The 15,709-nt window shown below is 37.4% G+C and overlaps 1 protein-coding gene across 1 annotated transcript in view; it reads right to left on the reverse strand.

Moving 5' to 3' along the window:
* Window positions 1-711: 711 nt before the first annotated feature.
* The window catches only part of LOC113061898 (leucine-rich repeat and fibronectin type III domain-containing protein 1-like protein), a 145,382-nt gene continuing 130,384 nt past the window's right edge, over window positions 712-15,709 (reverse strand). Inside the window, exons 4-5 of the mRNA XM_026231407.1 lie at window positions 6,463-7,091; window positions 712-2,012 (exon numbers count right to left, since the gene is read on the reverse strand). Coding sequence (XP_026087192.1) covers window positions 6,548-7,091 — 544 coding nt within the window. The 3' untranslated portion in view covers window positions 712-2,012; window positions 6,463-6,547. The remainder of the gene's footprint in view (window positions 2,013-6,462; window positions 7,092-15,709) is intronic.

Genomic DNA, 15,709 nt, shown 5'->3' on the forward strand with positions numbered 1-15,709 from the left:
TTCATGAGACGTGACACTCGTGTGTGTGTGTGTGTGAGACGTCACACTGTCGTCATCACGTGTGACCTGATGAAGTGTTTATATGTTGGTAACGTTCAGACAGGTTCATCCTCTCTCCTTCATTCAGGCTTGTGCAGACTCTGATCGGAGTACACTGTTAGTGTGGGAGAACTGTGCAGAAATAATGAGAATTTAGCTCTTGGATGGTTATTAGAAATCAATTTGGGGCTTGTTAAAATAAGTATGACCAGTTACAGGTTGCACTTTTGGGGAATTTTTATTTATTTATTTATTAATTCCATAATACATTCACATATTTGGGCATGCTAGCGTTTGGTGTGCCAGTATGAGATACTGTATGAGTGACCACTAATAATGTACCCATGTTATATATATATATATATATATATATATATATATATATGTATATATATTGGCAAAAATATAATTATTGAAAATACTTTAGCCAGGAATCACACACACGCAAACGTACTCTCTCTCTCTCTCTCACACACACACACACACACACACACACACACACACACACACACACACACACACACACACACACACACACACACACACATATAAAACAACTTATATATTATGGAACAAATAAATATTTTATTAGAAATATATTATGGAATGTATAGATATTTTGGAAGCAATTTTACCCAGCAAATATGAAGAATCACAGTATTAATTTTTTTTTTTTTTTAATGTTAGTGCTGATCATAACAGTGCTTGGATATTTGAGCACCTTCACGTCATCAGTGTGTGAGCAGTGACATCATGCGGTCATCTGAGTCATTACAGCTTCATCTGATCAGTGCACACGTCTCGCGCCACAAATAATCAATGCATTTGTAAACATCTGACACAAGATAAACACTCTCTCTGGAATATTGAGATGTTGAGTAATGCACGAGACTAAAAATCACTAGCATATGATTCAGAGTATGCTTGAGTTAATTAACTCTCAGTACACTCAGCCCTAAGACCTGCTTAAAAACAAACACAACCCCTTCAATATATGAAAATAATCATAACAGCTTGAGGTGAAATGGAAGTTACCGTTAATAAAATAACAATGAAATAAAGTCATCTCCACACGCCTTGAAGAAAAATACTTTATTTCTTTATAAATCCACATAGCATAAAACTCCATCCCATTTTTTTAATCATTATTATTATTATTTTCTCCTTGAAATCAAATGAATCAAATCAGAGATGGCTGAAGGTGGACTTCACATACAAATACATCCACAGTCAACAAAAGAGCAGTGTTTGTTTGAGCGGGCCGGCGGTCGAAGGGTGTTTATCACGGCCCGCGCTGCTTTCACACAGTCTGCTGTCAGACACCGAGTCCTCAAGAGCGTCTTCCCCTCGTCCTCGTTCACACGGGAGATGGGGAAAGTTTTAGTGTGCTGTGATAATCAATGTCTCTCCTGCTTGACCTAATCTCCAGATCCCAAGAACACACTCGGCATGTTTGTTAATCAGCTGAAAATCAATCCACGTGTTCAGTTTCCCAATAAAGAGAGAGAGAGCTGAGACCATACAGAGGAATCCATAATGAAGTGCTCCAGAAGACCCACAAATCCTAACTCGATACGGACTCGTCAATATCTGATTGAACTTTGATAAGTCTGTATCCGCACGAGCCTTCGGGAGAGCGTTAAATCCATACGATCCAATCCTTTGGCACTGCTTCACTTAACACAGATATTTAAGCATAATATTTCCCACAAAAACATCCAGAAAGCATTTCCTTCTCTATGATTTGATGCTCCTCGTCTCTTGGTGAAATGACCTCTGGTTTAAAATAGAAAACATTGCTCATATGCACTGAAGAGGCACGTGATGTCCACGGTCTGAGGAGAGTTTTGCATAAAGAATTGAACACAGAGAGTCTTGTGTTTGCCTTCGGACCGCAGCTTGTCCTGCTAATAGATTGGATCCAATCCCATTTAATCTGCCGTTCTGCGTTTGGCTTCCAGAGAGTGAGTTTGCTTTGAAAAACAACAGAAGCATGAGATCAGATTCAGCAGCGCAATAATTCAGAAACACATTTAATCATCAAACGAACGGATACATGCAAAGGAACAAATTCAAGAGAAAAGACAGTGAACTATTGCAGAAGATATTCCACCTCTGATAAAGTGACCTTTAGATGTTTATACACACATCTGTCTCGCTGATCTGCCCCTGACCCGCCAATCATCCTCTGCACTGAACTTAAATGGAATTAAACGTAATAAAAAAATAAAAAAAAATAAAAATCAGAATTATATAATAAAATATATCTTTCATATAAAACAAAATTATAATAAATATTACAGATTTGTATATTTTTAAGCAATTAATTAATTTTAAATAATATTTTTTTTATTTATAAATAACAATTAAAATAAATATTAATGATTCAAAATGATATATAAAAAAAACATAAAAAAATAAAATTCACATATTTTTGGGATCAACAACGTGCCTTTAAAAACAGCAACAAAAAAACAACAAATATATATATATGTGTGTGTGTGTGTGTGTGTGTTTGTGTGTGTGCGTGAGTGTGTGTGTTTGTGTGTGTGTGTGCTTTGTCCTTTATTTGTGCATTCATGAAGCTAAAAATGAGGATGCAAACCAAGGTCATGGGATCTGATCACAGTTGGTCATAGAAGATGCACTTGAGATGCATGAACTGTGATCTGTCTCTCCTGACTGTTTGTGATCGTACACAAGGCCTTGGAGAATCACTGAGTGTGTTTTTTACACACTGTTAAAGTCTGATGTATTTTTGGCAAGGTTTGACTTTTTTACCTGCATGCTATGTGACCATTTCCCATCATCAGAGAACCATGAATAAGCAAAAGTGATGTTAAATTAGACGCAGTTGCATGCATACAGATCTACACTGCCACTTCAGCACAAATCCTCACATCCAGAGGAAACAGCAGTCGAGGACACACAAACAGTTTCCTCACAGCATCAGCTGAGTTTGCATAAACAGACAGAGCGGGTGACTATACATAGCGCATACTAATTGGACATTTAACAACTTCATTAACTCCAACCACATCAGTTTGCTGAAACTTTCCTCCCAGATTTAATGCAGAACTAACAGCAGCAGCAGGAACAAGGCCTGGTATGTTGCGGCTCTGGCTAGTTATCTGCAGAGAGACGCTAATGCTAGGTCTTATTCAGACGGCTTTTTATAGAGCAGAGTGTCCTGCTGCAGTCTGGAGGGATTCTGGCTCCAAACGGCTGTCGAGGAGCGGTCGCGGCCCATTTCTATGGCGCACAACAAACAGTAATTACCTTCTACCAGGGTTCTACTGGTATTTCACAACATCCCACCCCTCGGATTAGCCCATTTGTCTCAATATGTGAGACGCTAGGCCTTTACCCTTTAATCTCAATCTCTAAACCCCATCACAATACTCACATCTGCCCTCTTTTCTCCCATCATAGCACCTTTCTCTATCTCTGCAGCTCTGTGCCAGGCCTTGGGACTCTATCCCCGCGTCCTAATCTGACCCATTTCACCCCGAGCTGAAGTAAATGTAGATCCGTCTGAAACTAGTAGAAGATAGAGCGCTGTTTTTGCACTCATTTTCCAAACAGGTTCTGTGTTTGAATCCATCACCGTGCATTAAAACATTAGATCAGGAATCAGAACTAAAGTTTTTAATTTCAGCTGTTTCGGGTGAAGGGTGAAAATTAACCGAAGCAGGTAACAGGTAGGTTATGATTCATTAATGATGTTCTCCAACCAGGAGCCTCCAACATCAGCAAAACAAAGCAGAACCACAGAAGCAAGTACCACATTGTTTTTAAAATTACAAAATAAATCAATAAATTAAATGTTATTTTTAAATAAAGTTATTATTTTTTTCTCTTAATAGGATATGATTAATACATAGACAGACAATACCATAAAAAATAAAATAAAATAATTGCTTTTATAAGTCCCCGAGAATATAATTTATTATTATTATTATTATTATTATTATTATTATTATTATTATTATTATTATTATTATTACTGTTGTATTCATAAACAATGATTGACATAAAACTGAAAGTTTTGAATTATATTGTTTAAAAACATATATCAATAATTTAATCAACGATTTATAATTTATAATCTGGTTTATTTCTGATATTTGTGTTTTAGCTAGTAGTTCTGAATAGTTGGTAATAAAATTATTAGGAGGCTTTGTAAGTCTCACAATAATAATTAACTATGCTACTAATTTTGTGTAAAATGTACAAATGGATTTACAAATCAGATTTTTAAAATATACTTATTTATTTATTTATTTTTTAATGTTTGAGAATGGAGAAATTATACTGATTAGTTACAAAAGTATTAATTATTTCAAAAATAATTAAGCGAATGCTTTAATAAAAATAAAAAAAAAATCACTGATAGTTGAACCAAATGTCGTTCAAATATACTTACATTGATTTACATTTACTCAATATATAAGGTCTGTCTAACTGCTTTAAAATGTACTTAATACATTTAGGTGTAAAAATTGTAACTGAAGTATAATTTAAAAATGTAGTATAGTATTAGCAAAAATAGAAAAATAAAAATAAAATAATGCTCTGGGCAGAGACGAATAAAGCGAAAGCTCAAACACCGGCACACTGAATGATCCCGAGGTGCTGACAGGAGCTTTGGGGCATTTCAACATCAAATCGAGCTCTGGAATAAAAGAAGCAGGCCATAACAGGTGAGTTAACTCCAAAGTCTTTCAGTCTGATCAGACGGGAACTCTTTGTTCACCTAATTGTACAGGCAGAACATGGATCCGAGAAGCCTTTTGAAGTTCCTCCTGACAGTGACCCTGACAGACACCTCTGCCCTTGACTCTCAGTCGTTCAGAGTCAGATTTCTGTTTCTGTTTCATCCCGACCCGTTCAGGGCTCCTCTGAGGCTCCTCAACAGAAGACAACCGTCACCAGTTCACTGAGATGACTCTTCCCTGGTTCTGTTAAATGACCTCCTCTCTCGCATCTGGGAGCCGAGGGATGTGGTCAACCTACACTGTGCCTCCGAGGGCACTCAGGGTTCGACTGAAATACACACCGATGCCTCCAGTGATGCTGGTTGGGTTTAGCAAGAAGGAAGATAGCAGGAAGAGTGACTGAAAATGTAGCTGAAAGGAGCTGGGAAATGTTGTGTTTTGGATGCTGGTGAGCTGATGTTCTCACCACGCTTCGTACCAACACTGGTAGACTGACAAAAGCCTTCTTCTGGCTGATCAGCATCTAGGAGGTGCCAATCTATCATTATCAGTCAATACTGGGGATTTAATTGTTCATGCACTGTTAAATGTAATCTTTAGCAAGACTTCAAATGAAAACCCATTTCTGTAGCTCACACATTAGAGGATTGCACTGTCGCAGGGAATGCATGAACTGATCAGAAGTAAAACTTGAATGCAATGGTTTGGAAAGTTGCTTTGGATAAAAGCATCTACCAAATGCATGTCAATGTTTTATTTTTTATCTTTTTGTAGAATTTAATTTATTATCCAGCATTTATCAATCATCAGCCATAACTTGAAATAATGAATGGCTTTTGGACTGATTTTCTTGGAGATCTCAGACAAAAGCCCAAAATCTGAGGCATCATGCCTTTAAAGTTGTGAACTGAGAGAAGCACAGATGCTGTAAATTTCCACACCCTGCACTTGTTCTAAACCTCTTTCTTCTTTTGAACACACGCATAAAAAATGGCGGTAGCCATTGAATTCCAAAGCATTTTTGTTTTTTCATACTATGGAAGTCAATGGCTGCTCAGTTTCATTCATTCTTCAGAATATCGTCTTTTGTGTCCATCAGAAGAGATAAACTCATTCAGGCTTGGAATGACGGCGGGTAAAAGACAGCATTTTTTTTTTTTTTTTGGGTGAACTGTTCCTTTAAATCTCTCCTGGATTCAAAAGACCGTGGTAAAGAGGTAATTTAAACAGAACCTTGCAAAATACCGATATTTAGACGCATGACCTGCACCTCGCGAAGGAAAACAGTAATATGTGCTATTCCATACTCAGCAGGGATATTCATAACATACACATGAGTCTAATGTACTAAAATGTGCAAACCATAGGATTCCTCTCATTCTCATTGCAAACATCCAAACTAGGCGTACAGTTTCAATTTTACGCCCTTGTGATTCATATGCATCCTATTGAACGAAACAACTGTCAGGCTATCAATTTAAATAGTGATCTCAAATGCACCGTACCATTCGGGAAATCTTTTTAGCCCTGTTACCCAGAAGCAGACAGACAGCAGAGCCACTGATTTATCCATTAAAGCAGGTCTAATTAACAGAGCTGGAACATCCCTGCATCAGCACCACTGTAGAGATTCCATCACGCTGGCAACCCGCTGCCTAGCAACAAACCTTAACACATAGAGGAGAGGAGAGAAGAGCATCCTCACCTTGTACAGGAGAAAATCCTCCGTAAGGCAACAGAAAATAAACAGAATGGGTTGAGATGTGAAGAGGATGGGATCGAACCCTGTGTTATTGTGAAATGGAGTCGTCGTCTTTGACTGATTTCCCGTATTCCGGGTTCAAGTCCACCACCGTGGTCCCTTTAAGCGCTCCATAACCCCCCTCCATGCCGTGGGATCCTTCTTGTCTGTCCGACCCGAGTGCGACCGAGGGCTTGCTGGAGGACCCCGAGGACGATCGCGGCGGAGGACCCGATGCTGCCCCCTGCTGGCCACCGTTGGTCTGAGAACAAACGTTACTGACGTGGGCGGCCTTCTGCTTGTAGTGCTGGCTGTGAAGCTTGTACTTCATCAGCAGGATGAAGATGAAGACGAGGACCGACGCCACGATGATCCCGCCGATGATGATGATCATGGTGCCGCCGAGGAACTGGTCGTGGATGGAGCGGCAGTGACGAAACTCTCGCTCCGTGGAGAAGGAGACGCAGCCCACCAGCCGTGTCGCGGTCAGAGCCGTGATGCCGTCATCGTAGACGGCCAGGACACAGAGATCATAATCCCGTGATGAAGCCAGATCACTCAGTATGAACAACTTATGGGAGGCGGGAATCATTCTGAGAGAGAAAGAGAAAGAGAAGATTAGGCCTTGATCATTTTTTTAAAGTATGCAATTATTTAAGTGAAGAATTATTTCAATGTATATATTGTTAAAATGCAATTTATTTCTGTGATGCACAGCTGTATGTTCAGCATCTTTACTCCAGTCTTCAGTGTCACATGATCTTCAGAAATAATTATCTCATTCTATCATTCTATCATTCATAATATGCTGATTTGCTACTCAAGAAACTACGTGAATATATTCACATAGAAACTGGTTATTTTTAAATATAATAATATTTCCTAATATTACTATATTTACTGTATTTTTTATTAAATTAATGCAGCCCTGGAGAGCATAAAATACCAATTACATCTTAAAATATATATTTTTTTTATAATTGCATCATAATTATAATTGCAATAATAATACACAATATAACAAATTTTACCTTGTTTATAAAAAAAAAATGCAGCCTCGTTGAACATAAGAGGCATTAATTACATTTTAAAATATAGCAAAATTGAAAACAGTTAAATTATAATACTATTTCACTATTTTTTTTTTATCGTTAGAAATAGTGCAGCCTTGTTGAGCATAAGACGCTTCTTAAAAAAATAAAATAAAATAAATTGCCCCATAATGTATACACTTTATTTTGTCTATAACCTAAAGTGAAGTGAACACATTAGATTAGATTCAACTTTATTGTCATTATGCAGAGAACAAGTACAGGGCTAATGAAATACTGTAGCATCTAACCAGAAGTGCAAGAATATAGTGTTTTATATACATAAAAGTGCAGAGTAAGTAAAGCTTATGATTTACAGAACGTAAAGTGGAGTTGCTATATAAAATATTGAGCAGAATATATACAGAATATAAATAGGAATGCAAATGTAGGGATTGTATGTACATTATGAACAGAGCAATGTAGGATTATATATACATTTTGAACAGCAGGAACGTGAGAACAGTGGTAATAAATACAGTATGGATGAGTGTGCAAAAGTATTGTTAAACAATGTGTTCAATGCAAAATAACAGTAGTGCAATGATATTTTTATAGAAATAGTTTATTGTGCTTTGTAGTGTAACAACATTAGACAGTTTATAGTGTAATAGCTTTAACAATGTGCAGCCTGTGCAAAATATGAATAGTGCAAACACATGTATGTAAAGTACTGTGACCAGTGCAGTAAGAGAGCAGGTGCTAGTTAGATTGGTGGTGTGGCGTTCAGAAGTGTCACAGCCTCGAGGAAGAAGCTCTGAGCCTAGTGCGAGAGCGCAGGCTCCTGTAACGCCTGCCGGATGGAAGGAGGGTGAAAAGTCCATGGTTAAGCAGTAGTCACCACACGCTGGAGTGTTTTGCGGTCAGATGCAGAGCAATTGCTGTAACACACTGCGATGCGGTATGTGGGTATGCTCTCAATGGTACAGCGGTAGATTTCCACAAGGATCCTGGGACTCAGGTGAACTTTCTTAAGGCTCCGTAAGAAGTAAAGGCGCTGCAGTGCCTTTCTGACCAGGGTGGAGGTGTTATGGGACCAGGTGAGGTCATCAGAGATGTGAATGCCAAGGAACTTGAAACACACGCTCCACTACAGATCCATTGATGTAGATGAGTGTGTGTGCATGACTCCAAGTCCGCCTGAAGTCAACAATGATCTCCTTATTCTTCTGGATGTTTAGTTACAGGTTGTTGGTGGCACACCACACAGCCAGGTGCTGCACCTCATCCCTGTAGACTGACTCATCGTCATCCTTGATCAGACCTACCACCGTGGTGTCATCTGCAACTTTGATTATGCTGTTGGAGCCATAACCAGGAACGCAGTCATGGGTGAAAAGGGTGTACAGGAGAGGGCTCAGTACGCAGCCTTGTGGCACTCCGGTGTTCAGGGTGATGATGGAGGAGGAGAGGTTATCTAACTTAACAGACTGAGGTCTGTTAGTCAGAAAATCTAGAATCCAGTTGGAGATGGGTGTGCTGATTCCAAGCTGGCTGAGTTTGGAGGGGATTACTGTATTAAATGCAGAACTGAAATCTATGAATAGCAATCTCACGTGTGTTTTGACTGTCCAGGTGGGTGAGGGCAGAGTGAAGTGCTGTTGAGATGGCGCCCTCTGTTGACCTATTGTGGTGATTGAAATTGAAATGGGTCTAGTGAAGCATGGAGACAGGATTTTAAGTGGGATGCAACCAGTTTCTCAAAGCACTTGGCAATTATGAGGGTGAGTTTAACAGAACAGAAGTCGTTAGGGACCGAGGCAGTGGAGTGCTTCGGTACAGGCACGATGGTGGAGGTCTTGAAGATAGTGGGGACAGTTGTTTGGACCAGGGACAGATTGAAAATGTCAGTGAAGACCTCAGCCAGCTGCTCCGCACAGGCTTTAAGCACACGACCAGGTATTCTGTCAGGGAGAGCTGCTTTCCATGCATTCACCTTATGCAGAGAATGGTAAACATCTGATGTGGAGAGTGTGAGAGGCAGTTCACTGGGTTGATGCTCAGCTTTGACTGAGATCTCCTTATTATTTTGATCAAAACATGCATTAAAAGATATTGAGCTTGTCTGGGAGGGAGGAACAGCTGGAGGGGGGCGCAGTGTTATGTGGTTTGTAATCTGTGATAGATTGTATGCCTTGCCATATACGCCGGGGGTCTTCTGTTTATGTGTGAGTTTGGCCTTGGGGATACCCATCCTCAGGTTGGCTCTGGTTGAGCTATAAGTCTCTTCTGATTTGGGAAAATAAAACAAAAAAATGTGTGTGTGGTTACTCTGCACACACATCTGTTGCTGTGCTCCAGGACAGAGTTGGTTTAAGTGTCAATGTTAATCTGAGAGTTTGTTCTGCAAGCTTTAGTTTCAACTCCACAAAATTCAATTCAAGGCAGATGGCTGTCACGAAGACAGTGCTTACAATATTGCCCGTGCTGTCCAAAGGGAGACACGTGTCAGAGTAGATTTAAGCACAACATGTGCTCTGTGCCATCTGCAGCAGAGAGATCGTGTGCCCCGCTCTCCTCTGGATTTACCCCTGACCTTTCTCTCCACAGGACACAGTAAGAAAGTGCAACAGTTTTGGGAGACTTCATCTGTCTTCATCAGGGGTCAAGTTTGCAGAAGGTTGAAAGGTCCAAAGTTAACCCTCACCAAGCAGCAAGTGCAATATAAATATTAAAATAGGTTGTAGTGAGTAAATAAAATGTTAAACCGTATGATTATTACCTTTTCTGATGTTACATGACCTGCATGATTCATACATTCAAAAGATTTACAAACTCCATACTAGAGAACTATTTTATTTTGTCAGTATAAAACTCATTAAACATTCACAGCTTTTTGTTTTTGTATTATAAATATATGACCTACTGTATTCTACTGCATATAAATAAAAAATGACACTTTATGTCAAAAGCATACCTGCAGATCCTATGGGAAAGTGATCATACACGGGTCACTGAGCAACTGAAGGAAAACACAACCCAAGTTATCAGACTAACGCTAGATCTTTTTTAAAAATCTTTTTAAATAATGCAGGTATTTTAAATATTTTAGAGATGTGCCTATTTTAAAGAAATGTATTTATTTATTAACTTTTTTCTAAACACAAACTATACTATTCCCAAACCACGGATTTGAAGAAACGGCATAACTCGTTTGAAGATTAAAATGTTTGGAACATATTTTACTTGAACCTTGTGTATATATCGCATTATAAAAGTACACTTAATGGATACAAGTTCACAGTTTTTGAACTAAATGCTCTCTTTGTTTTGTTGCAATGTCTGTAGTATAAGTGCACTCTCTGGGAACAAGGTACAAAAGCTAACAATGTGACCATTCCTACTAAATCGCTTCTTTTAAGTACTAAAATGTTGACCTTTTGGTGACAGCTTTTGGACTTTTTTCCCCCTAAGAGTGTAAATGAACAATATGTATTATTTTACACCAAAAAAAATAAAATAACAAATAAGTAAATTAATAAAAAAAAAAAAAAAAAAAAAAAAAAAAAAAAAAAAAACTGATGCATTTTGCATAATCCAGCAGACTTTTTACAAACATCTTCAGGGCTTCTCTGAAGTCTACAGATATCCTACTTATGCATTTTTGCATCCCCAGCCTTTTTATTTTTATTTTTATGTTGTCTCTAGTAGTGTGGCACCTGCACAAATAATATTTTTCATTAATTTAAATCAATAATTACCCCTTTAATTATGTATTATAATGCCTGACAGGATATCATGAGTTATTGTAACCAAAGTGTTAATACTTAATTTTTACATTTTTGGAAAGTTAAATGTAATAAAACACATGATGAAGAGTTTGATGATTTATAAGATACAATGCATTGCAACGCTCCTTTATGAATATTCTTGTAATGCATTATGTGTGAAGGCTTCAAGTAGCGTGTCTCTGAATATTATTTGTGTCAGATCTCTGAGGCGGTGGTATAGCCGTGAGCAGGAGCATTGAGTGAGGCTCTGAGGTGAAGAGATGAAGACCTGAGTCATGCTGCGCAGCTTGTCCGGGGTGACGAGGCCTGTTTGCGTGTTGTGTGTTTGTATGACCCCATATTTGTGCATTTGACCCTGTGGGTAATTGGCCGAGCTCCTCCTGCGAGCACAGGCTGACTGTGAGTGTAATGGTGTGTGAGTGTGAGTGTGTAAGTGTGCATATTGGTAACTGCTTAGACACTGTAGGGAACAAGCTGTACTTTTTGATTGCGATTGACAAACAGCAACATAAGAAATTACTTTATACATGTCGACAGCGAATTGCTCAAGTGTTTTCTTTTTGATGGGGCAGCACATTTATCAGAGATCATAATACATGCCAGTGCTAGTAGATATTATTTATGACCACGTTTAAGTGCTATAATCAATAACCAGAGCATGTCAAATCTTCAATTTAATCTCAGTATATCAGCATATAAGGACTTTTTAAATTAACGTAATAAAAACATCCATAAATAAATCAATACTGAATATTATTATAATGGCTTTTTTAAGTAGTGTAAAATAATAATAATTATAATAATAATAATTGATTAACATGTATTCAGTTATTTCTTAAAAATAAATAAATAATCAGCATTTCAAATCTTAAATTCAATTTGAATAACAGCTTACTAAGAACATTTAAATCAATGTAAAATTCAAAAATAATAAAATATTTTTTATTTACATATTTAAAATACACATGATTTTTTTACATTGTTTAATAAAATATAATATTTTGAATACAAACAAACAAACAACTAAAGCATGTCAAATGTAACATTCCATTCTTAATATTATTACAACATTTTATTTAAATATTCTAAAAAAAATACTTGTAAAATATTTATTTTTTCAAAATATCTTTTTGTTACATTATTAACAAATAAATAGCCATATATATTTGATTTATTTCATTATTTTATTTATTTATTGTATTGTATTTTAGTTCATTAAAGTTCATTAAAAATAATAAATAAAACAATCTAATAACAACAAAAAAATACATTTTAAATAAAATTGCTTATTTCTATAAATGTGGCTGTTTGAAAAATTTCGGAGACCACTGATCAGCTACTCTATTATTTGTTGAACTCTATTTGCATCTTCTTCCACACATTGTTTTATGTGTGGTCAGTGTTAAACACTGTTAGCAGTGCTGTCAGTGAGTTTAGTAAGTGTTAGGTTTGGTGTAGTGTCATGTGCTTATGAACAGATCCAGGAATCTCCCTTCAGTCTGCTCCTCTGGATCCTCTCACAGAGCATTCAATGGATATACTGTACATTGAGAGAAATTCCTCTCAGTTCCGGCAGTCATTGGTCTTTTTAAGCTGCCGTGGGTCAGGCCGGCCGCACCGTGTCTCTGAGCTGTCACTGTAAAGAGAGAAGGGGCTTCGAGCTCTTCTGAAGATGTGTCACTTGGCACAGGAACCCTGTCATCTCACTGTCTTCTGAAGGAGCAAGCACTGCTTAATTACGCACTTAAAAGCAGCTTAATTAAAGATGCAAATAACGAGGGAGATGATAATGTGAAAAAGATGAGGTAAGATAATGACATTCTCAGACAGAGACCTTCGTCACCTACAGCTCTCTTAAAGAAACAGGTCGCCAAAAATGATTTAATATTTCTTCTGTAGAAAACAAAAGGATAAATTCTGAAGTCTGTGTTGATATGAATACGCTTTCTCTTAAAAATGTATATTCTGTAATAATTTACTCACCTTCCTGGTGTTCTAAACCTGTATGAGTTTATTTCTACTACTGAGGATAATAGAAGAGGATTTGGAGAATATGGGAAATCAAGTTGTTGGTCCCCATTGACTTCCATTATACGAGGGAAATGCTATAAAGGTCAATGAGGATGAGGAGCTGTTTGTTCTTCAAAACATCTGATTTTAGTCTTCAGCAGAAGAGAGAAATTCATACAGGTTTGGAACAACAGAATTCATTTATTTATTTATTTATTTCTAGCTGAACGATTCCTGTAATTTTCATTGCAGATATATTTTCTTGTGAATAAATTAAGACTAATTCATTTTTCTTCCTTGTAGTTTTGTTTGATATTACATTTAATTTTGATATAAGTTTAACCATATTTCAGAGACAATAGAGTATTTGTTTCTTCTGTTGAACACAACATACTATATTTTTTTGAAGAATATTTGGAAACAAAGAGTTAACAAAGAGTTATTCTTCAAAATATCTCCTATTGTTTTTAGCAGAAGAAACAAACTAATGCAAGTTTTGAGCAATTTGAGGATGACTATATTGACAGATTTTATTTTTGGGTGAAGTATCCCTTTAACTCTTTCCCCACCATTGACAAGTTATCTCATCATTTGGAAGACAACGCTTCACCGCCAAAGAAGCATTTTCACAGCTTTTAGTGTTTTCATTGTTATACACTAGGGGGCGCTATTACACATCTTCTGAACGAGTACAAAACCTCCCGAACAAAAACACACACACACACACACACACACACACACACACACAAAACTAGGGATCTCTTATGTAAACAGATGCATATTAAAAATAATGTGACAGCATATAAATGTTACAGAAATGTTGGTGGGGAAAGAGTTAAGTTCAGCTAATTAAAATTTGCAAACATATAATATGGGCAGCATTTTTAGAATAAAAACAATTGGGTAACACAAGCAATGATGTTGTAAATAATGTTCCGTTTCCTGCAAAGAATATAAGAGCTCAATATATCTTCAGGAGCTACGGTTATACATTTTTTCTTGCCTTTATATGCATTTTTTGACTCTGGAAGTGCTGGAATTGACTTGCATTTTATGAATCACCAATGACCACGGTTTCAGATAATAATTTTCTTTACTCTTTACTGAAGAAAAAAAAAAGTCACCTACATCTCGGATGGCATGAGAGTGAGTAGATTAAAAGCAAATTAGAATTTTTGGGTGAACTGTCCCTTTAAATGAGCATCTGCCAAGAGAACACATGCTGATATAAATGTACTCGATCTGACACCACACCTTGCACTTCATTCAGGTCTTCATTTGGCACCACGCACACTGTGCCTCCAGCGCTCTTTCACCCAGACATCACTTCAAATTTAACCTGTCTTTCCGTTTACACTTTATATTCTCACCCCGGTCTCAGTTTCTCAGCCACCATCTCCAAGTCACCTGTACTTCCACGGGAGTCAGACGCATGCATTCTTAATTGATTCTGAAAGACTTTTAGATTACTCTGCAGCTCTATAAACCAGAGAACTCCCCTTGCCTTTTCCATAATTAATAGCAAATTGCTTTCTGTATGTATCTTTTCTTCGCTCTTAATCTATCCACAGGGATTATTGCACAGTTAATTACATCCTTAAAGATCCCTTCAATGAGAAATCATGGGCGGTGGGGTCACGTCTGAATGCTAAAAAGGAACATTAATGTAGACGTTTCTGCATCAGGGGCGTTGACATCCATACGAACCCAAAAATATGTAAGGCATCCGCACAAATATTTACTCGTCCTCTCAATATTTTTACAAAGCATTAGATTGTGTTTTGAATTCAACATCAGTGCAAATACACCTTGATTGTAATCTGTTCAGGAGCATGTGAAACGAGGGCAAGCACTCGACACGCAGCTTCGATTGTTATTCTGTTATTACTGTCTTCCTCATTGCACCTCGAGCTCTGTGATTTATTGAAGGGTGTCAATGTATCGGCTCGTGGTTCCTGCTTTGCAAAATTCAGTTTGAATTGCATCAGGCTGAAAACCAATCTGTCCGTGTGCTAATGAAAATCCTTCAAGAGCTTTTCTGACATGTTGAGCAGATATCTTAAAACAGCTGGATCCTTTGGGAAGCATCCTTTCTTTAACACAGAAAAAAAATGCATTTCATATAATGCAGTCATGATATTCTTGAGTCTTTTGTTGGCTGGGACTCATTGATGTCCATTTGTATTCATCAGAGCAATTGCAATGCTTCACTCCCTATCTGAATAGGATTCCGCCATAAGCCATTAACACCCCAGTCTCAAATGCCAGCCTTTGCCTTTGAACAAAGACAGAATCAATTTGTTTATCTAATGCAGAATTACCCAGATTCAAAAAAAAAAAAAACCATTTGGGGTGATTGACCATCCGCAGTGCTCTCTT

The sequence above is a fragment of the Carassius auratus genome, chromosome 43 (assembly GCF_003368295.1).
Source record: "Carassius auratus strain Wakin chromosome 43, ASM336829v1, whole genome shotgun sequence".
In the NCBI taxonomy this organism is placed as follows: Eukaryota; Metazoa; Chordata; class Actinopteri; order Cypriniformes; family Cyprinidae; genus Carassius; species Carassius auratus.